This window comes from Chlamydotis macqueenii, chromosome 2 (genome assembly GCF_036417535.1).
Source record: "Chlamydotis macqueenii isolate bChlMac1 chromosome 2, bChlMac1.mat, whole genome shotgun sequence".
Lineage (NCBI taxonomy): Eukaryota > Metazoa > Chordata > Aves > Otidiformes > Otididae > Chlamydotis > Chlamydotis macqueenii.
In genome coordinates, this window is record NC_141557.1 from 6542785 (window position 1) to 6568390 (window position 25606).

Sequence of the window (25606 nt, forward strand, 5' to 3'; positions counted from 1 at the left end):
TATGAGCTGTCAAAGCAGCTGGGAATCGATGGAACTCAGCATTCTGGCTATTCATCCTTTCCACCTAGCCTTCCTCCTTTTGATCTAGGACTAGCAGGAACAGGAATTGTAGGATTTTATGCCATTAAAATAAATTCTCCACTGAGTGAATCCGCAGATAGTTGATTAAATTATCTCTGTGGCTGCAGAAAAAGCCACAAGCTGACACAGACACACGTTGCCTTAGGGCAAAAAAAAAAATCATCTTTATGCAATACAATTTCTCTGCATCCTAAGACTGATTGCCATGAATCCGAACACTGCAACCAGAATACAAACACATTAGGAAACCAGTGCTTCAGGACGTTGTGACTGAACATTTTTTGCTTCTAAACCAAACAAATAACTTTTTAAAAAAGCAAATTAACCAAGAGAAAATGGCTAGTGGGATGTTTGTTGCATACCTTAAATACTAAGAGGGAGAAGGTGAAGTGAGAGAACAAAATATTAATAAAATGGGAGCTGAAATTAAAAAGAAGTAGTGTACTGTAGCTGAAGCTTCCTATTTTTGTGATGTTCAGTTCCAAATGACTTTACTGGTTCATTTCTTCTTTATGTCCCACTGAATCTCACTATGGACTTTCCAACCACATTAAATAATTTTCCTGTGGGCCTACATTCAAGCCAGTGGAGCCACCATGATGCCAACAAATCAAGTGGGCTGAAGACATTTTTTGATTAATATGGTATCTAATTGTTATGTAGTTCATCAAAAAGCTATTCATTTCCTATGCTTGCAACTAATTAGTTACATGCCAACAGCTGGACAAATAGATACCATTTTTAAATTAAACGCACTTTCTCGTGGACAGCAACAGTTCCAAGAGGGGAGAAGTTTAAATAACGATGCCTCGTTACAGCCCACAGGATCTGTTAGAGAACAGCATCAGCTCCCAGAAGGAGCGCTGGCATTAAGGCACTTAAAACCAGCCCGGACACAAGAAGAGTGCAAGAGCTTTCTTCACGGGGAAATGACAGCCTTTCTGGCTCTCATGTCTGTGATCAGTTACTGTGGTGTAAATCAAAGCTGAGTCACAGGAATGTCTTGGCACTCTCCTGGATTGCCTAAACCACACGAATGCTGAAATAGGGAGTTCTTGTACGTTTGCAGACAGGAGTCCTTTTTTCCCAGCCTGTCTTTTTTTTTTTTTTTTACGACAACATTAGAATCAAAGAACACTTTTCTGTTCCCTTCATGAGATTTAAATCTCTTTAATCAGCCAGCTAGATTCTGGAGCTCTGATAGGCAGCACGGCTTTTTGGAGAGAGCCGAACTGAAGGGCCGGCTGCACGTACCCCGGTTCCCAGGCTCCCTGCCAGCAGCAGGGTGTGATGCAACAGCCTTTCACGCCGAACAAGTTAACAGCCTTGGTTTTGAGTTTACTACATTTTGGCTAAGAAACAGCATGAATAGCTTTGCAGGGAAGTGCTACTGTTTAACAAGCAAGTAGCTGCAGAAACAATCTTGTTTCCGTCTCTGTATCTAGGACTGGAAGAGTCCCAGCTGTACGCTGTGTCTCTTCCGTACGCCGGAGCAGCAAGGACTGTGTAAATGGATACAGACCAGACCCTTTCAGTCCCTCCCGTGTGCTATATCTGCAGTTTAAACAGGACTTGCCCACACAAGTTTAGAGTAAGTCTCAGGCTACCTTCTGGCTGAGAGGCCATCTTTTTAAGAACGTTCTGGGAAATTGCTTGGCTCAGAAGTTACTTGGAGAGCACCGGTTAACTGCACAATCACATGGAAAGAGCCATTCCATGATTCTATGATTTGTAAGCACGTTCTGCCTTTGTCCCTTCTTATGAGCAGAGGAAGCCCCAACCCTGTTTTTCACCAAAAAAAGAACTCAAAGGCAACTCCTCAATTTGGAGCTAGCATCTTCTTTCTCTGGCTTGGACTCTTCTCATGCTACGATAGGAAAAACCCGTAAAGGCCAGGAAATGATGTACCACAAATATGTTTGTGTTTGCCGGAGACAGAGAATACTGCTATTTTCACAGTGTCTTATGCATCAATGGAAGAAGAAAGGATGAAAAGAAAAGGATACAACCACATTAAGCTCAACATACTACATTCCATTTCAAAATACGGGCAAAGCGGAAACAGGGCAAACATGTTCGTTATTGAATTTGCAACCTCTCTACATTCCTTTCATGGTTAGTAATGTCACATTAGAGAAGAGTTATCATTTACCACTTACTGCCTGAAGGTTACACAGTCCAAACAATGCAAGGCCAAAGTACAGAGTCATGAACTGTACTGTGAAAAATCAAATTGCTCCTTCCCCGTTTAATGCGGTGCACGGTAATCGTTTGGTACAGCTTTGATGTCTTATCAGCTGAAATTCTCATTATAACCTTCTAATTCTACTAAGAACACCTACACAGCCAGAGGAGAGCCCATAAGAGCTGCTGCAACCGTGTGTCACAGCCTCATCACATCTAGCTTTGGGCACCTCAGTTGGAAACGCAACACCCGGAGTCATTTCCTTCAGAATCGGCGCAAAAGGCTCTTCAGCCCACCAAAGAACTGACTCATCCCCTGCAAACGCCTTGCTGGGGGATACAGAGACAGCTAGAGCTACTGCACTCCCAACTTAAGCAGCTCAGATAGGTTTCTAAAGTTAGGCGGGATAAATCCAGACCTTGGTGATTATCACAGACATCCATTTAGCACGAGGTTTGATGCTTAGGTTCGTCTGCTGTGTTGAGATGATACTCGCCGCAGGAGGATCTCCTTCCATCGGGAACTGTTTCTCACTTTTTATTCCCTCAGCAGAATCTAAGGCTTAAAAATCACATTAAAATATACACTGTTGTAAGTGCTACTAAAAAATTAAAGGTTTTGATTAGATCTGCTGGGCAATAACTATTTTTATTCTTTCCTCCATGCCTTTTCTCTTACTGAACAGCTCTAACCATTCTGTGCCAGAGTCTCTGACACACAAAAACCAAGTACGCACTCAGCTTCAAATGCAGTTAATTATAAAAATGGTTGAAGGTAAGTTCCAAGTCCTGATGCTACACCTTCCTATAGTTATCTGCTGTTCTGTGGGTTTTTAAAATAGTACTTCCAGCTCTGGGTCCAAGGGTTTCTCCTTGATATTGCAATATATATAGCAATCATGAATCATTTATAATAGTTCTGGGATCTCATACATTATCATCGCTAGTTAAACAATATAATAAGTAAATGAGATTTAAGTTGACAGAGCCCTGTAGATAAGAGTCAGCTTCTCGTTTCAGATGTCAACATAGAAGCTTCCAGTCATTAAACATCATCTAACAGCATGGCCACTATGAAACTATTTATCATCTAATTTACAGTGTGTTTTTAAGATAATTGGAATTTTTATTCTAAGAAATGGTGATATAAGTAAACAAGAAATTGAGTTTGCCTTTTACAGATTTGTTTACGGTATGTGCATTGTGAAAACATGTATTTATTAGCACACAGCTCAGAATACATGAAATGTTTGAAATACAGTACTCAAATCAAGAATGCTGGTCTACTGCTGTCATGCGTGTAAACGAACGCCAGGTAAATCACTGACAGGGATCGAAGGACACAACAGTCTGGACTGAACACCCATCAGCTTCGGATTCATGCCTTGCTGCAGAAACATAGCTTTTCTCTACTCTAACAGTTTCTCCCCCTAGAAGAGCATGGCAAAGCTCTCTCTGGTGTCTGTTGAAAAGTAAACATCCAGGGCTTTGTTCCCCACAGATCTGCAGCTGCTGACATTTGTTCCCAAGTAAACCAAAAAACTAATGATTCACTGGCAGCCCTGCACACTCACTATTCTGAGATATAAATGAGTACAAAGGGTACAGACCAAAGATAATCAGGTGCTATACATCCTATATATTTTTATATATATGTCTGCATCTTCTGAACAAGAGATGACTGAGTCCAACAGATTGAGGTTCCATCCAGACTCTCTCTCGTACAAATACACAACCACAACAGTTGATAAATACTTGCTAAGAATTCAGTTTCTTTATTCAGGCATCTTCTACTCAACTTCATATTGTCTGAATCAGCAAATAATTAAAAACAAAACAAACTTTTCAGTCTTTCAGTCAGTGGAATGTGCTAAGTTTATGTTGTTTCCCCATTTCTATTCTAACAGGTACAAAGACTCCTCTGTAGCTGCATAACACAGATAAACACATTCATATGCAAATAATGACTGACTGAGTGAAACCTCCCAAAAATATTTTTGTGTCCTACAAGCCTTTGAGTTTCATAATTCATGTATCCCAAGACTACTACTCACATGGAAAGGCAGATAGTTGGCTGGAGAAATGTTACTGCTGGAGTTCCCTAACTATAAATGTAGGATTTATTTTATTTAATACTTTAAATATTTACTTTTGCATAGCAGCAGAATAGAAAGTCTGTATTTTGCAGGGAGAGTTTGGCTTGCTTCACCTAGAAAAACAAAGGTTGGCTACAGGTGCAACAGGATGTAACAAACAATGAATGAAAATGGCTATTAATTATAAAAGCAAATGGTGATAACCTGTCCTCGGAAAAAAAATAGGTTGAAAATCAGAGGCTTCCTAACCGTTAGAGAAGGGCTCCCCAAAATAGGGCACGTGAACACTGATCCAGCACCTAAACACCTTCAGCATAACACCGGCTGCTGCGGAAGCACCTAACACAAAAGCCAAAAGGTTTGGGATGGCTGTATTGTGCATTCAGACCCTGGAACGGCTTTCCCAAGGGTGACTGGGAGGAAACTTCCTGCTTTTACCTAAATCACCAAGAACTGGAACGAAAGAGAACTTGTAGTCATTCAACAGGGAAACGCACCTCATGAACCTTTATGTCTTTTACAGTTCTAGATTTCTAGATGCAGAAAATGTCAAAGATCTTAAATTCTGAGAGGAAGAAGAAAATCTGGGGAAGACAGATGCAGGATAGTTAACTCTGCTGTCATATCACAGCCTGCTAGTTTCATGAGGTAGGGGAATGGTGAATAGAAAGCTACAGTTAATACAAAGAGATTAGCACAAAAAAGAAAGAAGGAGCAAAAAGGCAGAGGAGAAAAGAAAAGCACAGCGATGCCTCTGAGGCTGCAGCTGGCCAAAGGAGAGGGGAGGAGGCACAGCGGCATGCTGGGCGGATGTTGTGGTGGAGGATATCAGAGGCTGGAATTCATGTATTCCCAGGAACCGCTGAGTTCATGCATTCCCAGGAGCTGAAGAAACCACTCTTATGAAGACACCTCTATGAGATGGGGGGGCTGAACAAATACCCCAGTAGTGCTGCCCTTCCTCCTCTACTCTCTGAGCTGGGACGGGAAGCGCAATAGCAACCAGTGCCATTAATCACCAGCTGTCCCAGGCACCTCAGCCTCACAGGCAGCAGGAACTCACACCCCCTGCAGCTCATACTGTGGGTTTCTTTTTGATGTGCGCTCCTTGGCAGCCAGCTCTCTCATCAGCTCTTCTTAAGGAGATAAAAGATGATCCTAAAGAAAACTTTATCCTTCTCTAAAGTGGCATCTCAGCAGCATGTGCTGGGATCTGCAGCCATAGCAAAACTTGCTTGAGAGCAGCGCAAAAATGAGTTGCTATTTGGGTAAATCAGAAGGCGAGCTACCACCTCTGGATTCCTCGTGCCCTGTCAGCTAAATACTGGGAGACGCTGAGACAAGTCTGAAGTCAAAGGCCCATGACAGTGTTCTCGTTCTGTTGCACAGCATGGACACACATGCTCTAGCCCATCTGTTGTACTACAAGAAACAGTTACACACAACCCTGTGTATTTCCCAGTAGAAAACCAGACACACGCTTTACTTACTGGTTTTGAGGTAGCACAGGGAGCTGGTGTCATAATAGGAGGCTTGGCTGCACTTTGAGATGGAGGCAAAGAAAATCTCTGCCCTGTATCCGGAGGTGAAGAACAGTGAATCCGTGTTTCTAGTCTCTCGGGCTCATGCTTGTAGGATTCAAGAGGAAACGTGGGCTGCTTGGTCACTTGTGTCGGGGTAGATGGAGAAGAGGAGAGGCCAGAGGCTGTAAACAAGAAGAATTACCAAAGGTCAGTTCAGAAGAAAAGCAGACAGAAATCTCAGCTTTACAGCGAACTTCTATTTTTTCATCACTTCCCCCAGACTAAAAGTACGTGTCTCACCTCCTTGTTTACGAAAGAGAATTGCTCCGCCTCGCCATTAAAACTCTTTCAGTCATTCACCTGGTTGAGCTGTCTGATCCGTTCACAGGAGGCATAGTGGCAAGAGGAGAGCGCTGGAGGTTCGTGTTTTATTAACCTCCTGTCTGATTGCTTATTTCTAAAATGATCCTCAGCACTGGTATTACTTTATTGCTATAATTTTAAAACTCCTGTGAGTCTCAGGATTAGCTCTATCTCATGGCAAACGGCTCAAGAGCTTTAGCGGTTGCCTTTTTTTCTTTTTCATTATTTTAACAGTATCTCAACCAACAGTTAGAATAAAATTAGGAGCAGAGGCGAAAAGAAACAGGGCATATTTCCCATGAGCTTCATCTGCTTTCTATAAGACTCTTGGCAATGCCTTTATACAAACTAGAGTTGTTTTCAGCAGCCTTTGAGGAGAATGTTTATTCATATCCGTTGCTGAAAATCAGTATCAGCAGCAGATCATGTCTCTTGTGAGCATCCTGTTTTTATTTGACACATCTATCTACCCCAGCTGTATTTTAGGTTACGTTCTTAGGGCAGTTCTGAATTGTGATCAAACAGATCATTTAAGCTATATTTATTATCCAGAAAAGAACCAGAAGACATCCACATCCAGTTAGAAAATTCAAGTGACAACATCTGTGTTTCTTGCTGCATCTGTATGTACGTCAGCAAACAAAGGATGATTCTCTTATGCCAGCTTAAATCAGGACAGACTTAACTGCATAAAAACTGTGAGGCTGAACAGAGCCACCTTTTTTTTAAGCGGCCTATATGATCTCTGAATTTGCTTCACTCCTTGTACTTCCACAGATTTGTGTAGATGATCCAGAGGGAACTCAAGTCCATCAAAACAGAGCAGACAGCATTTCGTAAGCACAAAATCCCAAGCCATTCAAACAAGTGTTTGAGAACACGATAATGCATCTTCATGATAAGTCTAGCTCATCTTCTTGGTGTGAGCTTTCAAGGCTCCACCAGAGATTTTTGCACCAGAGATTTTTTTTCCCATTCAAAAGCTTTGCACTGGTCTACATGCAGTCTCCACTGGTCCTTCCTTTCCACCCAGGGTAAAGTGCATTAGTGCAACTCACTTTACACTCAGTACCTCTCAATGTCACTTTTACCTCACAGACAGCATTTTCAAAGAAAAAATCGTATTGATGGAAATTAAGAATAAAACTCGGTAATAACTAAGATGCTAAACTCAAGACTAGAAATCCAACAACTCAGGGCGGGGTCTACTACTTGAAGAAACTATTACTCCTGACATGTCTGGGGAAGAGTTATCATATCTTATGACTAAAGCAATTAATGAGGAATTTAAGTAACTGTTCTAATAGCTATCATTCTTGGATTGCAAGCAGCCCTGAGAAGGACTTGTGGGTAGTGGTGGACGAGAAGCTCAATGTGAGCCGGCAATGTGCATGTGCAGCCCAGAAAGCCAGCCGCATCCTGGGCTGCATCAAAAGAAGCGTGGCCAGCAGGTCGAGGGAGGGGATTCTGCCCCTCTACTCCGCTCTGGTGAGACCCCACCTGCAGTACTGCATCCAGCTCTGGAGCCCCCAACATAAGAAGGATGTGGACCTGTTGGAGGGAGTCCAGAGGCCACAAAGATCATCAGAGGGCTGGAGCATCTCTCCTGTGTGGACAGGCTGAGAGAACTGGGGTTGCTCAGCCTGGAGAAGAGAAAGCTCCAGGGAGACCTTAGAGCGGCCTTCCAGTACCTAAAGGAGGATTATAAGAAAGCAAACCAAACTATTCTATGGTTCTTCATTGAAAACAACCTTTCTTGATGGCTTTTACATGTGAAGAGACTTGACTTTAAGAGAATAGAATCACTCATCAAGAAACCTCCAAAATAATTAGGTTCTAATGTGTTTTATTGGTTGTGGGTTTAGTGGTGCAGTGTAATTTATTTCTTTTTTTCAAAGAAAATCCTAACTTTCACTTAAAAATTGTAGCTTTGCTGGCATCAAAGTGACCCCCTACCCAGTCCCTCTCTTCAGTCCTTTTCCCAAATTGCAGCTGTGCTCCAAGGACTTCTGTTTCCTTTCAGAAAGAGCAGAGCAGCTCTGCCAGTCAAGCAGCAGTAACCACAGCCGCAGTGGAGGCTGGGTGCTGCAGGCAGATATAAATGTTGGCTAATGTGACATGCCACGGGGTGAGGCAAGAAGAATAACCCTGGTATCTCAATGTCCTCAACTTCTGCTGATTTCAGTGGTACCGGAGAGTGTTCCACATCCTGAAGGATTAGAAGGATGCCTCACTTGCCTGTTCAGTTTTTACTTACAGATAAATTCAGATAAACAGTTCCAGGGAAGATGCTCTTATCCTCTGTGTTTATGGATGTACAAATGTTTCCTGAGCACTCAGACTGGGGTTTGAGGTGGATGGTGGCTGTAATTGATGCAAATGTAAAGCCACTAAAAGGGAGAAAAGCACCATTAGATCTTCAAGTCTTGCTGCTGGGATGTGTGTGTTGTGCACTAATGTATTCAGCAAGTCTACAAAAACCATTTCCAGTATCAACATGCTCTGCCAAAAGAGCTATTACCAGATGTAAGGAAACCACATATTCACTGTCCTGACAAGGCTGGCCTGCCAAGTGTAGAGGACAGTTGTAGGACACAGGAAGGTGTGGATCAAAGGAGACCAAGGAAGTAACATCTCTTACATCCTATGAAAACTATTGCCACCTCGTTATAGATGTGTAACAGCACAGCCAGGACAGACAGCATGGTTTCCATTTTATAAGAACATTCACTGGTGGTCGGTCTCCTTTTGGATGCCAGCCTTGGACACTTGGCGTGAATTGTTATGGAGAAAGAGCATCTGTGATTCCAGCAACTTTACTGGGAGCACTCTGAGCCTTAGAACTGTCTGTTTCAACTAGGCACTTAAACCATAAGGTACTCACCATGAGGTACACCCTAATACACTGGAGAGTCAATTTTTCTGTGACTCAGTTTCCACACAGAGGTGCGGGGCAAATTGTAACTACTTTGCAGGGAATTTGATTAAATTATGTAATTAAGCTTTTATTTTTTGGTATTTAAAAGCCTACCTCATAGCATTATTGTGGTATCTATGTTGTTTCCATTTGTACAATACTGAGATTGAAGAAATAATTCCGTAGGAAATGTTAAATATTTTTATGATTATTTAAAAAAATGACTTTTGGCTGCTGTGATACAGGTCAGCACCTTAAATCCTAAAAAGGATTTTATAAAAGCCTGCCACATAAAAGAATGAAAATCTGTAATATAGCCCCAGACCAAAATCAGTTCAGGAGTAACAGAACTTTGTATTAACTTTAATCCCATTGGACTGCCATCTAAACAGGCAGCGTTGGTGTAAATGTAATTATATGTACGTGCAGTAGCTGCCCTGTTCTCCTGCAAAAGAAGTCCATCGAAGAGACAAGATACAGGCATATCCCATCGCTGAAAACAGTTCATGTTGGAGAAAATACGCATAAAACAATTAAGCTGTGAAAACTAGCGAGCAATTCTAGAGTCTTCTTCTAGTCTTCTATAATGAAGCTGAAAAAAATCAATACGTACGTAGGATTTTGGAGAAGAAACAATCTTTGAGATGGGCTGCAAACTCTACTGGTTCTGGTAACGAGATGAACTGATATGGCCAGTAATCCTCTCTTATACTAACGTTTCTTTCATGAGACAGTGAAATGCATAATGAAATGTGATATTTTCATGTTAAGAAACTAAACAGCTCTTCCTTTTTCCAGGACATAAACCAAGAATTTTAGATTTAAAAAAAAATAAGAGAGAGAAAAAATCTAGCTGATCAGTTACTACGTCACTGGTTAACACAAGGGTTTGTCCTATGTTTTCTATTGATCATCCCCGTCCAGTTTTAAAACAATTCAAGAGTTTTGCTTTGTTCTGATTCATCCTGACATTTCCTTTCTGAGGAGAAAACAAGAGCAAAAAAAAAAAAAGAGGATAACTTTGTGGTGTTGATGAATCTTAAGTCCTAATATTTGCATAATTGAATATGCATATGAATAAGAAAATTCATAAGAGTATATGAATATGTGGGCAAAATTGCATTAATGTAAAGAAACAACTTCTGTATTATAGAATTTCTTTACTCAGAATATGTATGTGAGACCCTAACAGAACTAAATAGCACCAGTCTGATTTTTGAGCAAAATGGGGCCATCTCCAGTTGCCTTCTCCCTGTGCCAGCGTTGCCTCCGACGGCATGCAGTGATGGCCCCGCGTTCAGTTCTGTGCCTGTATCTGAGCAGCTTCAGCCAGGATCTAGCCGCACATCACGAGCTGGATGCCAGAGCCCCAGCCCAGCCCACGCCTTCAGCCCCAGTTAGCACCCAACACTAGCTGGTATTTAGTTGGTCACAAACATAAAAAAATATAACGTTGCTACCCTTCACTCGTTTCTCTAGGTATTTGCAACTATTTCTTTGAAATAAAGCCCTTATTTTGCACAGCATTCAGTTCTCCACCCGCCTACGTAGGCATTCTGATCCAGACCAGCCCTCTTCTGACACACAACAGGAAAGGACAAAGCACTACGCTGTCATTCACGCAGAAGGGTGGCTGCCGTCCTAAATTTCCTACAGTCCCCGGGTGACACCCAGAATTAGTTCTGTCACCTACATTTCACACCTGACCTGGCAGGATGTATCTGGTGGTTTCTGGGAGGAAGGATGCTCACAGCCCAGTGATTCCTGCCAAAGCCTGCCTCTGATACCAACCCTTTTCCAGAAAGAAAACCAGCCCCTGCCTCCATGAACCTTTGGAGCCACCTGCTCACAGATGCTGCTGCTAGGGACTTCGGGGATGTGCTGACGCTCGGGTACGAAAAGGTGGCTGTGAGTGCTTTGCAATAGTCACACCCCGCTGTTGAGGGCCCGAGGGATACAGCCAGCAGCCTGCCCTCAAACTTTACTTTGTATTTGTGCGCTTAAGATGACGTTGCTAAAACTGGTGAGAGTTACTGGCCATGAAAACTACATCACTTTTGTAGTTTCCCTCTTCCTAGGAATTACACTTCAGTATTCTCTCGTCCTGTACCTGATCAAGCAGATAATGCTATTGCTCACATAAAAAACTGCTGCTAAAATAACTTTCCAAGTTTACATAATGGCATATATTCGTTTACCACGTAGACCGAAACTTCTCAGAAACAAAAACCAAAGGAATTTCCATTTGCAGTGGCTCCATGTGACACTTTTCGTCTGATTCCTTCCCAGGACAACACTGTCCTTTCATTTCCATTCCTCAGCTGGCAGTGAAACGGAGAAGGCGGCCGGCTGCGGCTGCTGAATTTTAAGCAGTTAGCAGCACAAGTGAACCTGAGCCGAGCTGGCTGCTCATTAAGCTGATTGAGACACAATGCTATGTTAATTTTGACACATAAGCAAATTGATGCAAATTATGTGAAATGAAGTTTAATGCCACTTAATGGCAGTAAAACTATGAACCCATAAGCAGGGAAATGGCTTTTGGCTGTTTCTATTCAAACAGTACCAGTGATATTGACACTAAATGTTGTAAAATACCTGTTAGTTAAAAATAAATAGATAAAATTAAGCCTGTAAAGTAATCTTAAGAGTTACTGTACCAAAAAATATCATAGATACTGCCCAGGAAATTTCCTGCTGTATCTAGCATTTTCACTTACACCCCAATTTTGAATGCCTCCCACCATGCAAGAACGACAGCTTCCACTGCCAACCACGCAGCCTGTACGTGTGATCAGCAGCGCACCACTCGTATAACGGCCAGGCCTTGCAGTCCTTCGTCTGAGCTCCCTGGCTCCAGCTGAGCAGCATCTGTCCGTGCTGCATTAGTAGGCACACTTGTTTCAATCTTACTGAAACAGCTCCATGGCTTTTCATGTACCTGATACACCATTCGATGGGAAGCTTACTTGTTTCCAAAAATGTCTTTCAGATTTTTTTTAAATGAAAAGTACACTCTTTAAGTCATTAAAATCATAGAATCATAGAATCATTAGAGTTGGAAGGGACCTTTAAGGGTCATCTAGTCCAACCCCCCTGCCAGAAGCAGGGACATCTCCAACCAGATCAGGATGCTCAGAGCCCCGTCCAATCCGGCCTTGAACGTTTCCAGGGATGGGGCATCAACCACCCCTCTGGGCAACCTGGGCCAGTGTTCTATTTAGCTTAGCACGTTTTTGAGATTGAAACCTCCACAGCAAGCCCACACTTTCACACTTAGTTCTTAATAGTTATTCACCACGACATGAGCTTAAAAACTTTCGGTTTTACATTGCCTGTTTTCAACAGACTTGCATTTTTCCTTTGTTCAGCAAACAAATTTCTATCAGAGTATGCAAGTTGACCACGAGCTTGATTGTCAGGAGAGAGGTGGCTGTCAAAGGCTTTGAACTTGGGCTCTTAGGGCTACAGGCAAGCTGCAGGAAGTAGTATATAGGATCCAGAGATGTATACAATTATGAATGTGTCGCTTTTAAAGCAACAAATACACGAGAGCCAAACACAGCAAGCACAGACCATAAATCCTGGCATAGAGCATCCCTCCCAATGGGATTTTTCTAGTTCTCATTGGCAAGAAGGTTCCAGTCTGGCTTCTAACTTGCAATTTTCTGCCACCTCTTCTCCTTTGTCTTGCAAACACTGGAGAGAATACCATGGGCAAATAATTCATGGCAAAGAAACAGAGATCAGCCAGGAGCTTGATGGCACAGAATGGCTTTTTCTGGTTTCGGTTTTTTGTGACAGTCAAATGCACATTCCACTGCTGTTTGATGGCCTGACAGGTGAGAAATGAAGAGCTCCCAGTGATGGTTGAGGTAGCTACTGAATAAGTGCCTGAGCCAGGCATAAGCAATTAGCTCAGCACAGTAATTATACTGGAAGCCTCAGCACCAAGACTTCATCAGACACCATATGGCTGCGGCCAGCACGCACTGTCAGAAACTCAGGCACAAGTGCCAATGAAAGGAGCAAAGTATTAACAATGAGCCTCAGAAAGTAACTGTGTGATGGGGAAACATCCTGTAGAACCAGGAGAAGCAGAAGGAGAAGGTTTGGGTATGCATCTCTAGGAGAACGCTTTATCCTCCTGGGCACCCATCACCCACAGAGCACAGCGTCAAGAAGCTTGTGAATACCAGCTTTCCACTTTCTGAACCACCTGGCTAACTTTCCCATCCTGCTACTGACAGCAGAGCAAGAGGACTTTAAGAACGCCACCTTCCAGACGGCTCCTGCCGTACACAAAGCCAGGAGAGCCGATCGTGGGATATGACATTCCGTCAACGCTGCCTGGGGGTAACTGCTGGGTTGCAACAGCAGCGAACTGTGCACTACTATGACACCAATGTAAAAAGTCCCTAAAATGAAAATCAATCACTCCTCTTCATTCAAACGGCACTGGAAAGACACCTGACACCCGTGCAAAGCCCGGGTTTCTTTTCCTGATCCAAACCAGATGACTAATGAGCGTAAGCCAAGCCATGCAAATCAGCCACGTGCAGCAGCTGGCCCTTATCGCCGCACCGATAACTGCCGAGCGAAAAGTCTCCTCTGACTTCCCAGCCCCGTATCAGCACGTTGGCCAGGCACGGCACTGCATCACATGGCAGAGATTCACATGCTCACCGGCACTACGTGCTGGTTAGAGCCGGCTGCCGGGAGAAACAATGCCTACAGCAGGACTCCTGTATTTACTTAATACAGCACCTGGCATTTCAACTTTCACAGAGTACTTCGTGTTCAGAGGCTTTAATGAAATAACTTTTGTTTTCTATTTTAGCAAAGACGTCTGGCTGCTAAAGCTAACGTTTAACAGCTCTTTCCACATTAACCTCAGTTGTCCTGTCTGGGCTTTCTTCGCTGTTTTGGGTCAAGTTGTGCGAAATTCTCCCCTACCACGGCAGAAAGCTGCAAGCTGCCTGTCTTTCGTGACACATCAGTGGTCAGCTCTGTCTCTCCATCACCCTGTCCTCTGCTAGAGGTTGCTATATCTGCTTTCTGCCCCAGCACCCTCTCTACAGCCTGTTTTGCACAGCCAGGCTTCCAAAACGCAGTTCCCGTCATCATCGTTCACGTTTTGCTTCCGGTAGGACCCGCTGTGCGCAGCACGCTCCACAAACAGAAAAGATAACGCAGGCCCTGACCTGAAGGGTGACATTTTGACAGGCAAAGGGAAAGAGGAGGAAAACTAACGGGGGAAAGGTAGGAGGGGGAATGTTGTATGCACAACATATAAAGAGAAGTTTGAAAGTAATTACTTGTTCTGATGCTTAATCTTCACACTTTGGGATTTCATACTTAATCACTGCACTAAATGTCAGCTTTTCAAAAGCAGCTGCTTGGGGGGGTTGCAGAACCGGGTAAGTTGTTGCTTCTCCTATGATTTATGATATGCTCCTCCAACCTAAACTTAAACAAAGGAATTGAGGCAAAGGTTTTCTTAGCTTGCTTGCTCTAAATCAGTGCCTCAACCACGTACCTTGTTTCTGTAACACACCAAAGCAGAGGAACACCCCATGGAAACAGAAAAAAAAAATCCCAAACATTTTACAAATATGTCATTAGAGGCCCAAGTTAATGAAAAGCACAGTCTAAATCCAAGCCTGCAGAACCCCACTGGAATCACTGCGGGTGATTTCATCTGCATAGCACATCTACTCTCTGCGCAACCCAGGGACAGAATATTAATGCCCATGAGGACGACTAGGATATCCATTTACAGCGTACGCATGAGAGCTCCAGGGCTGGCGCCGGAGGAATTCATACCGGAATGCTGCGCACAGCCACCGCCGCGCAGCGGGAGGCAAGCGTTTGGACCCTGCCACTTCCTGAGGTTGGGAATAGCAAGGTAAAAGGTTGCAAGACTGGCAGAGCAAAGCCTTCAGGACTCGGGTCCCGAGCCCTGCTCTCTATTTAATTTATCATTTTATATTGGCCTCAGTTTCCTACTCTTAAAATGAAGAAAATAGCTCTGGAGGTGCTAGCAAAGGCGTCGGAGTTACAGCTGGATTGCAAGTCTCACAGCACAGTTTACTTTTGTTTATTTTCTGCAATGCTTACAAGGGCACTGAGCTGAAAGTAATTAAGTATTTGCAAAGTACTCCAAATCCTCAGGAAAGCTGTAGCTAGAGAAAGAAGCTGTAATTTGCAATTTCTTGGCTTCTGAAATTCATGCTTTTCAAACCCTCTCTTCTTCTCTTATTAAAAGAACAAAAAATCTCCCTCATTCTAGCTCTTTTCAAAATTCAACAGGAGTCTGAGCACTGCTTCAGCCCGTGGCATTCGCCTCTCCCCGCTGTGTCTGACTCAGACTTCTGTCTCATCATCGTTCCGATCTTGCTAACCTGGGAATTAATCTTTTTGTGCCCATATGGCACAGCAGAGATGGCACAGTGCTCTGTAGCACACCTACCAGAGCCTTCTGAAAAAATAACTGATGACTTCATGGCTCTTCTTTGATTGGAAATAAATTGTTGTGGGCCTGCTCCTGCTCCTTATGCCACTTGCTGGTATAATTTCCATTGCCCGCACTGGTGCTGGATCAGCTTTTAGCTGAACGTTAGTGCAGTAAATGGCTGCTTTCTCCAGACACTAGCTTGCTCAGAGATTAACCCTCTCCTTCCCATGAAATGATCCACACAACACTGGCTTTCTTCTGCCTTTCACAATTAGATCTCACAGTGATGTAGATTACCACTAACCTGTCCTTCTGGTTAGCTCTAATTTGGACTGGTTTCCTGACGCAGTTCAAACACGCGTCCTGGCACAAGCATGAGGGCAGCAGGAAGAAAGCAGAATCACTTTGTACAGTGGTATTGCTGGTTTCTACCACTTGCAGGGCACAGAAAGCCCAAGTTCTTCTAACAATTTCTATGAACACAGTTGTCCATCTAGGATCTGGCTGAGGGCACAAGGGAGAAAAAGGGGAGCAGGCAGGTGCACAGCCATGTACCAAAACCACAACTAGATCAAAAGACTTAAAACATGCCCTGAACTGGGATGTACTTATCTACCACTGGCAAGTCCACGCTTCCCATATATGAGGCATCAGTTACCATCTTATCTACTTTTCCCAGCACAGAAGCTGGGTAAGCTTAAAATCAAATGAAGCCCTGTCTTCTTGCTGTGATTCTCCACACCCTTACCAGTGAAGCAAGTACTGTCATGATACCCAGCAGTGAAATGAGGCTGAAGAGCAGCAATATCACACCTCTACCTCAAACCTTCAGGATGGAGCCAGGAGGTACCCCAAGAGGTTATCTGAGGTGTGCTAAAAGGTGTATCTACAAAGTTTTAGATGCTGGTGCTGCCACAACTGTGCAAGTCAAACATGCTTAGCAGCATGCTACATGCTCAAAAGAGCCATGAGCTCTCAGGTCTGTCCTATTCAGAGAAAGAGTTCAGCCAGAAATGAATCCCTACTTTGTTAACAAAAGCCTAAAGGGGACTGTAAATACATACCTGGATAAATATCAGTGACACAAAATGAATAAACACTTACCCTGGGATATTTAATGATCCCATCATTTTGGAGGTTCCGTTAAACTCCATCATCTTATTCTTCTTATCTGCCCAAGAGTAAAATTCAAACTCACAGCAGGGGACTAAACCTCAATGATGTCCATTGCACTGGATCAACCAACACCTGGTCCGATTTCATATCTCTATGCCAAGTGTTTATATTGACCACAAACATTTCTGATATTTCTGTCAACTACATGACACAAGCTTGGCCCGTGCCTTCCCATCCACATGTGCCTTCCTGACTCTTGATCTGCCTCCTTCTTCTGCAGACCAAGCATCTCCTCTCCTCTCTACACTTTCTGCTAAAATGTGAAGTCTAACGTTCCACTTCAGGTCCACTAGAGAGTGATGCTATTGGAATAAGTTAGAGGAATTCCTCACACATTTCCCTTTTTTTTTTGTTATTTCACCTTCTGTTTACAGGCTGATTTAAACCTTCCTCATCCACTTTCTTACTCATCAGAGAACCTGCAAGACCAGCCGCCAAAGCATGGCACGAGGTGGCTTCTGCTGCTTGGCTGCACAGCGGGTTGCAGCTGATACCTCCTCTCAACACCCGGCTCCGTGGTGCTGCAGGCTTCTGGCAGGAAGCAGCACAAGTGCCCTTCAGCAGAGCAAGCTTACATTTTCCAAAAGGCTGGCCAGGCAATTTTCCTCTCCAGGAAATCCTTCCCCTCCCTTGTCATCCAACCCCAGCTTCACCCCACAGCCCATCCCAGGTCACTATTACAGCATGCCTCCAGCACATGACAGCAGTCACATTCCTGGCTTCTTTTACTCCTCAGAACTGTCATCCTGCTATAAAGCACATGAAAACAGTAGGAGCCAAAAGGACTCAGCATGTTGAGAGTGAGTACCGAAACAGCAGACTCTTTGGAGCAGGGGACACCTTCCTGCCAGAGATTTCCCTCACTCAGTGGGGAAATCTGATCTCTTCAAGCAGATCTACCTTTGCCCTTTCATTCTGCCTTTCACCCCCCATCACCTCAGTTCTCATCCTTTTGCAGGTGTCTCCCTCAGTCCCCAGAGACTTTGGTCCCCTTCGTGCACACCAGTTCACACTGACACTCCAGCTCTCCTCATTTCACACTCAGCTCAATACTCTAAAGCAGGGTAGGGATCTCACAGCCATGACTTCAGTTCTCAGGCTCAGGAAGGCTGAGCCATGTCTGTTCACATACAGGACAGCTACGCGACAAACGCAGAGGACTAGCACACTTCAAACTGCAGAAGCGAGGCAAATCCAGCAGCCGTAAAAATCTCATAAGGCGAACGGAGTGCTTGGTGCTTCCACTGCACCAGGCCAAAGCTCAGTGCATCTCCAAAGAGGAACGTTTGCAAAGGCCCTTCCTCCCAGCTTGCTACCTCTCTGAGGAGGACAAGGCACCATCTGAAAGCTCAGACAGAATATATGCAGACAAAGCCGATGATATGGACGTTATATATACTGCAAGGGGAAAAAGCAGAAACAACTCCGACTGGCTAACGTGCCAGAGGAGAAAAGCATGGGCAGCTCTTAAATATCTGATCTCAGTGTCTTCTTCCCTAGATGGATCAGTAAGAAAGCTACATCCACTACTAGAAAAGATCTGTGTTAGAGAACAACCTGTGGGCAGTGATCTGACCGTCTGCTCTAGTGTTTCCTGTAATTCAACAATGGCTAAGGAAAGGCAATGTCCAGAAGACACCTGTGCTTTAACCCCTCAAGAATCTGTGCACACGAGGCAGACGTGGAAAGGGGCTTCAGAGGAGGCTGCAAGGAGGGATCCTGAGGGCAGGACCAGACCTCCTGGGGAAGGGATGTCTCCACCAGTCACGACCAGATGGAGCAACTGGTGAGGCTGCTGCAACAGCCCTGGCAGAGCCGCTGTAACGCTGCTCTTCAACTTGGAGTAGATCCACCCAACCTCCACCCCACCACCCTCTCCACCGGCAGAGCTGGAAACAGACAGGGTTCAGGGCTTCAAACCAGGAAGAAAGTACGTTCCACCTAAAACCTTCTGAAGAGCAGGAGGCCTCTTCACAAGACAAGTGTGCTCTCAGCAGGAGGAGCAGGAGCTTCCCTGCTAACCTGCCCCGGCCCCCCGTGCGATGCACAGGCAGCCGAGTAGGGTGCTGGTTATGCAAGTACTGACTCAGATGTCACGGAGCAAAGCCAACACCGCAAAGGCCACGGTGAACAACTGTCAAATGATAAAAGATTTCAGTCACTGCTGACTGAAGCTGGATTTAACCTAGCAGGGAAAGGCTTTGTATCTCATTACCAACCTGCTGCGCCAGTCACTTCCCTCCCCAGCTGCACTATTTTGATCTCATTTCTGAAAATAAATGATGAGCTGTTTTCTCCATGTAGCCAGTAACTATTGCACTGCAAAGCTGACTGTTTTCAGTTGTTAAGGCAAGGCAGTGCTGCAACCTGTTCCTCGAAGCACGGGCAGCCTCCCACACGAGCATCACTACCCCAATCCCTGCATATCCCCTAGATACTCAGGACTCCCACTCAGAAAGCCATTGAGATGGAATCTGCCTCCACAAACAGAGCATGACAGGTTTTGGGGCACTTCTGAAAGGAGTAAATTGCTAAATATTACCCCAGTTTACTGGACGTGTGTGAAACTGTATGTGATGCTGGGAGTCGCCTGTTGCGGCTCAAGACGAAAGAACCAGTCAGATGGTGAAAGACCAGTTGGCTTTGAAGAGCCATCTAGATAAGGGTTCATGGCTGATAGCTCATTAGCTGAGCCAGCTGAGAAAGAGGACTGGTGTTTAGTCCTTCCAGTCCAGATTCAGAGGACATAAGATAAGGAGACTCTGCTAGCCAAGAAAAAACACATCCTTTGCTTTCCTGAGCCTCTTTTTTTTTTTTTTTTTTCTGACAGCTGATTATGTTCCTGACACCTCCAGAAAAATAGAAGATGACACTGCAGAGACAGCATGAACATACGATCCTTAACTCCTACCACATAAGAGCTTACAGATTGACTTCAAAGAACATCAGGAAGTTCTGCAATATTCTCCTTTCAAGAGAGGACAGTTTATTACCGAACAACACTGATGGCTCTCCAAATGTTTCCCTAAGATTTATCCTTTCAGGCTCTTGTCACAGCAGGGAGCTTCAGCAGTTCATTTGCACTGCTCGTTCCATCACACTGTAAAGCTGTGACCCCAAGAAGCTTTTTCTTTTCAAATTTTTTTTTTAACTATTGCATTCATCAAACAGATATAAGCTGCCAGAGTTTCACTACTATAAAAGCAATTCAGTCATTGTTTTGTGGAAGATAGCTGGTACGTAGCAGACATTTTTTTTCTTGATGCAGAACTGAACATGAAGCATCACCCTGAAGTTCTGTTAAACTTGAATGGGATTCAGCTTGGAACAACTCAGCTGTATCGGTGTTGGACTGCAGTCAGTACAAGCTGAACACCAGCCCTGGCCAGCTGAGACCTCCGGACCATCACGTGGCTGGCCACTAGCCTTGCAGAGCTGATGGCCAAGGTATTCACACTGTGTGAGGCCACGTGTGGGATCTCTGACAGGGCTGGCCTTAGCCCTGTCCGTCCCGATGACGCAAAAGGAGCGCTCGGCCCTGCTCCAAAGCACAGACTGTGCCATGTTCTGCCACCCCACAAAGCCCTGGAGTCTGGGTGAAAGCACTTTCCTAGCACAGACTTCAAACTTCACAGGGTTAAGACTAGCAAAGGCAGTTTTTGGAGAAGGCACTGACTTCCACTCAAGTGTGGGAGCAGCAAAAGTGGTAGCAGGTTTAAACCAAGAAGAGACGAGAGCTGAGTGTGCCAGTACTGCCGCTGCCGAGTCGCTTGGCAGAACAGGAGGGTTGAGAGTTCAGGAGCTGAGGGACAATTTCACCAAAATTATGTTTATTTGTGTTACTCTGCGCTTTGAGCGCATTGCTTCATCTCTACAAATAAAGCCACGATGAAATTAAAGGGCTCTGACAGCGAATCAAAACTATTTAGTGTGAAGGAAAATAATCAGACCTGGACAGGGGGCTTGGGCACAGCTGGCCGCAGAAGGAGGTGAGTCCTACAGAAACAAAAAGGATATCAACCAGAGCGGGCTTAGCCGCTAACATGGCCAAGGTAAACAAGGCACAATCTGTGCTAGTCCCTCAGCAGTGCGCAGTTAGAAAAAGGATCCCTGACAGACATAATTATGTAACTTTGTCATTGCTGAGACATGACGGTGCTAATCGATGACCTTGCTTCCCCATGCCCTGTGTCCTACCAGTGGTGAAGGTGCTCCCGGCAACTGTACAGCTATGTACTACGGCAGCATGCAAGGAATGCATAGAAATAAATCCATGCAAGAACAATAGAGCACATTACTAACTATATTTTGTTTCATTCCTTTGATCTGTCACCTGAAATCAATCAAAATCAAAAAGAAAATATTCCAAACCTGTGCTTAAAAATACATATATCATACTGTTTTCATTCACATTGATAAATCCTTTTCCATTTTTCTCCTCTTGATGTCTAGAGATGAAGTTTTAATGACATTTTGCTCTGGCTCTGTTTTTAACACCACCAATGATAAATACGTGCCAGCAGCCGGCCAAACAGTTGCTGCAGATCCAGTGTCAGAGTGTGACAGACATGTGGACGTGAGGGGACACGCAACCGGGGACCCTGTGATTCCCAGTCACCTGCCACAACGTGATCAAAGAGAACTGGCTCAGTCCTTTCCCTCGATCTCCTTCCTCTCCCCCTCCCCTTCCCTAAGGACCTGTCAGCTTTCCTCTCTCGCGCTCGGAGCCATTTGGTTTGACTGACACAGGGGATTTCCCTAAATTAAATTAAACCGAGGCAGGAGAAATGTGGGCTGAACACAAGGAAACTATCTGCCAGTGATATGTATGAAGGGAAGGGTGCAGTGTTCACAGCCATCCATGGCCACTTCATCCCTTCTTTCCTCCGCTCCGGGCTCTCCCAGAGATCTCTCAGGCAGATCTAAAACCTTTAGCCAAGGGCTTTCCCTGGCTCCCCAGAAGGCTTTCCTTCCTCTCTACTGAGCAACGATGCTGAGGAGGGCAAGGGCAAGGGCACCCTTTCCTGCTGCTTGCAGGCTTTTCTTTACTGTTTGCATTCTCTCCAGAGCAGCGCTCTGCCCGGTTCTTCTCCTCCCCATCCCCCCTCCAGCACCCAATGAACAGGACCCAAATTCAGGACTCAGTGCGCAAACAATAATGCAATGGCACTGGCAGAAAACAAATGTCTTTGGCGACATCACTAGCAGAGACAGGGACCTTGCTGGGAGCCAGGTGCCGTCCCTGGGGGGACTTCATTCCCTCCTGAAGATTACAGGGCTGATCTGTGCTGAAAATGCTGACGTTGCTATGTCCTCCTATATCCCCATGGGGATTACTGGACTCTGCTAACAAACCTCCACCTTGCCCTCCTCCGCCGGGAGCATCCCAGCACTCATGGTGCTCCTGCTCCCAGGCTTTGCTGGGGAAGAGGATGCAGGAGCACAGCCTGCTCTCACCATCGCCCTCCTTGCAACTGGTACCATCACCTACACGTCAGCTGGTGCTTGGCACAGCACGGGAAGGTCAGATGGCTCAAAGCACAGATTCAGATTTGTGCAGATCCCAGGAGAATTGGCATCAAATACAAATATGTCCATCCAGCTCTGCAGCAGTACCACGGACCAGAAAAAAAATAACCAGAAACCTCACAATAGAGCTTTTCTGCAGCAGATTATTAGCACTACATAGATCCCTTCCAGGCTGCAGTTTCCTTGTTCTGTGGAAAGTTATTTGCCAATAAAAATGCCTTAAAACATGTGGCAATACATGTTTTATCTCTTAAAAGTGATAATATATTGCTTAGAACAATGGGCATTTTTAAAACCAAAGCCGCATTTGGTGGTGGAGGCCCTGCTAAAGCAACGTGGATTCACGATTCAGCACTGAGAAGTTCTTCCTAGGTAAGTCCTCCAGCCACTGAACCACTTAAAGTGTCAGTTTAATGCAATAAGGGTGTTTGTACCTGTAGCACACTGCGTATCAGTTGAGCAAACTGCAACTTCAAAGGGGTCTCAAGTGCTTGGAAGCAGCAGTATGGCTAATTAATAACGTAAACCAAATGCCAACAAAGGCAAGACATCAGCAGTAGAGTATGTGGGGCTCTGCAGAAATTAGCTTCCATTAGACGTAATCAGAGCAGCATCCCTTATTCCCCTGAGAACACCGATGCAATTTATCCCTTGAGCTACACACTCACTTTTAGAGTCAGACCCATCGTATAATTTACATCAAATATGTAGAGCATTATCTGCAATAAGATGTACACCAAAATAAAAACCTACACATCTCGGCTTATTAAACTGGGATTTATATTTTTACGGTTAAAACTTGCTCTCCAAATAGGGGGCAGAGGCACAAACTAGTCCATAACCATCCTTTTCCGAGAGGCTCCAGCAATGCCGTCAATCCCTGTTCCTCGGCAGAGACACGCATTAATTCATGACTTTTCCTGGGCAGCCAGGGCTGGCTGAGTTCCCACCGCGCCGAGCTGGAATGCAAAGCCGCCCTGTCCTGGCAAGCTGCTGGGGTCAACCTCTGCCATTGACTCAGCTGCCCCCGTTTGCACTTGGGTTGCTCATCGGACCCCTCCGGCACCATGGAGATGAGTCCTGCTCAAATATTTGGCTTCATGAGAGGCCAACTTGCAGACAATGTGTAAAATGGAATGTAGGATATAAATTCACGGGAAAAGCACATGCTTATCATGATGGAAGCACATGGGATGTCTCTAGTCTGTAATATGGCTAATTGCGGCTTTGTTTGTTGGTTTTCTTTTCTTAAAGAGAAGCTTTCTTACTCTAGGGAACTTTCAGATCTGATCTGCTTTCCATTTTCTGTAAATTTCATCCCACTCGGATAATGAAACAGATTCTCATTTGATCCCTCCTTACTCCAACTGGCAGCCTAGCTTCCCAGTTCTCCCACATGAGCGCGAAGCTGCAGTGCACAGGTCTGCACTGTAGACAGAAACAGATGGTCTGAATTTTATTGAAATGTCAGGAAACCTTCTTCCTTGCGTTAGCATCTGTAAAACATACACATTTCAAAAATAAAGCATGTACACTGTTTTCATTTCCCCCTGCTCCAGTCCAACCCCCAGGGGATTTTTATGCCTTGCCTCTAATGCGGACCCAATCCTTTTGGGCTGAGGATGCTTGGGTCTGTCTCCGCTTCTGTGAGGAGACCTAAAAATCTCCGCAGCCATTCTGCTCACGCTGATGGTGGGTTTTTCTGTGATTTCAAACTGAGCTGCTCCCCTTGTTCAACACTTGTTCAAAACCCAAAATTCCCTCTGGGATTCAGAGGGGATGATTTACACATTAATAAGCCGATGCAACTGATCTGGGCTTGGATTCTTAGGCTGTGTGTACCCAGTACATGCAGAAGAGAAGACCATAGTTTCTGAGTACTGTGGCTTCTGCTGGCTGTAACACCATAGAGCGGTCAAGCTGAACTGGCTCCGAGTTTTCACCTTGTTTTGCTCAGGGTACGTTCAGGTCTGCTGGCACAAACGCCGCATCTCATGCTCTGAGTATGGCATAGCAACACCAACAAGCCGTTTCCCCTCTAGAATCTAAATACACCCCAGCATCTCAATAGCTGTGTTATTGTAAGTGGCCTTGATACGGCCGCAGCAGAGCTACCAAAACACCGGATTAGATGTAGATGTTTTACAAGCCGATCCATTTTTAACTCATTCATTTATTGGCATCACACACTGTTCAGCTCCCTCACTTGAACGTCGCACAACGGGGAACGAGAGCCAGTATTGCAAAGCACCGTGCCTAAAGCTACACAGGGGCAGTCAATGCAGTGCAGCTCTGACAACGAAGGTAATGTCTCGTTTGGATGCTTGATTTTCCATTGATATGTCCCAGGATTAAACAAACAAAATTACATTGTAACTATGCAGCTATTTTAATGCATATGGTCCTACGGTAAGGAACAGCACACTGGGATGTACACATTGTATTCATCAGTAACACTGGTTTCAAATGCCACAAAAAATCACCAGCTAACCCCTCAAAGTGTCACAGTATTTAAACCGATAAATGTCAGGGTTCCTATCTGCATTTTGTTTTTTGAGACGTTAAGTCGTCCCAATATTTTTCTGCACCCAGAAGGGGCTATAAAATTCAAAGCAAGAAAAAAAAGAAAAGCATTTTTATTTTAATTTTCTTTTTTTTTTAAAGGAAAAAAATGAAAACTTTTATAAAGTAACATGATTCCAGAAGACAGGGGCATTAGAGACTCCAGATTCAGTAAGCTGCAATAAATTTAGACTTGGTACTTCTGATTCATAAACTGCTTTTGATTTCTTTTCTCATTTATACATGCATATAAAAAGGAAATGTCTCAACTTACTCCTGATTTGTACCTATTTATGAAGCAAGAATCAGACTTACATTGTACATAATATGATCATAAAATTAAAAAGTATTTATGAGTTATGATCACAGAAATCATTCATCACAAATACCTGTAAATGTTTAATTGAGTCATGGTACAGGTGATAAAAAGAAGGGAAATTGAAGAGGATACCAGCTCCTCCAGCAAATAAGCAGATTCCTCTGATTCTGCCTCCCTTTCTGCAAATGCCAGAGACATTTCTTACCTACCACACCGTGGTGATTTATGACTTGCTATGTGACGCTACGGATGCACATGAAGCCTCTAGAATTTTACACAAAAAAAAATATTGGGGAAATGTAAAATAGACTACTACATCATCTTAGCAACGCTGGAGTATGTGCTCCACACCTTCAAAACTGATGGGACACATGGCAATAGGCTGATGTGTTTCATCAT

General features: G+C 44.4%; 1 protein-coding gene across 4 annotated transcripts in view; it reads right to left on the minus strand.

Moving 5' to 3' along the window:
• PRKAG2 (protein kinase AMP-activated non-catalytic subunit gamma 2) overlaps window positions 1–25606 on the minus strand; it is a 221023-nt gene that overhangs the window by 67494 nt on the left and 127923 nt on the right. For all 4 annotated transcript variants that reach the window (XM_086741804.1, XM_086741805.1, XM_086741807.1 and 1 more), the window contains one exon: window positions 5852–6066. In XM_086741804.1, coding sequence (XP_086597930.1) covers window positions 5852–6066 — 215 coding nt within the window. The remainder of the gene's footprint in view (window positions 1–5851; window positions 6067–25606) is intronic.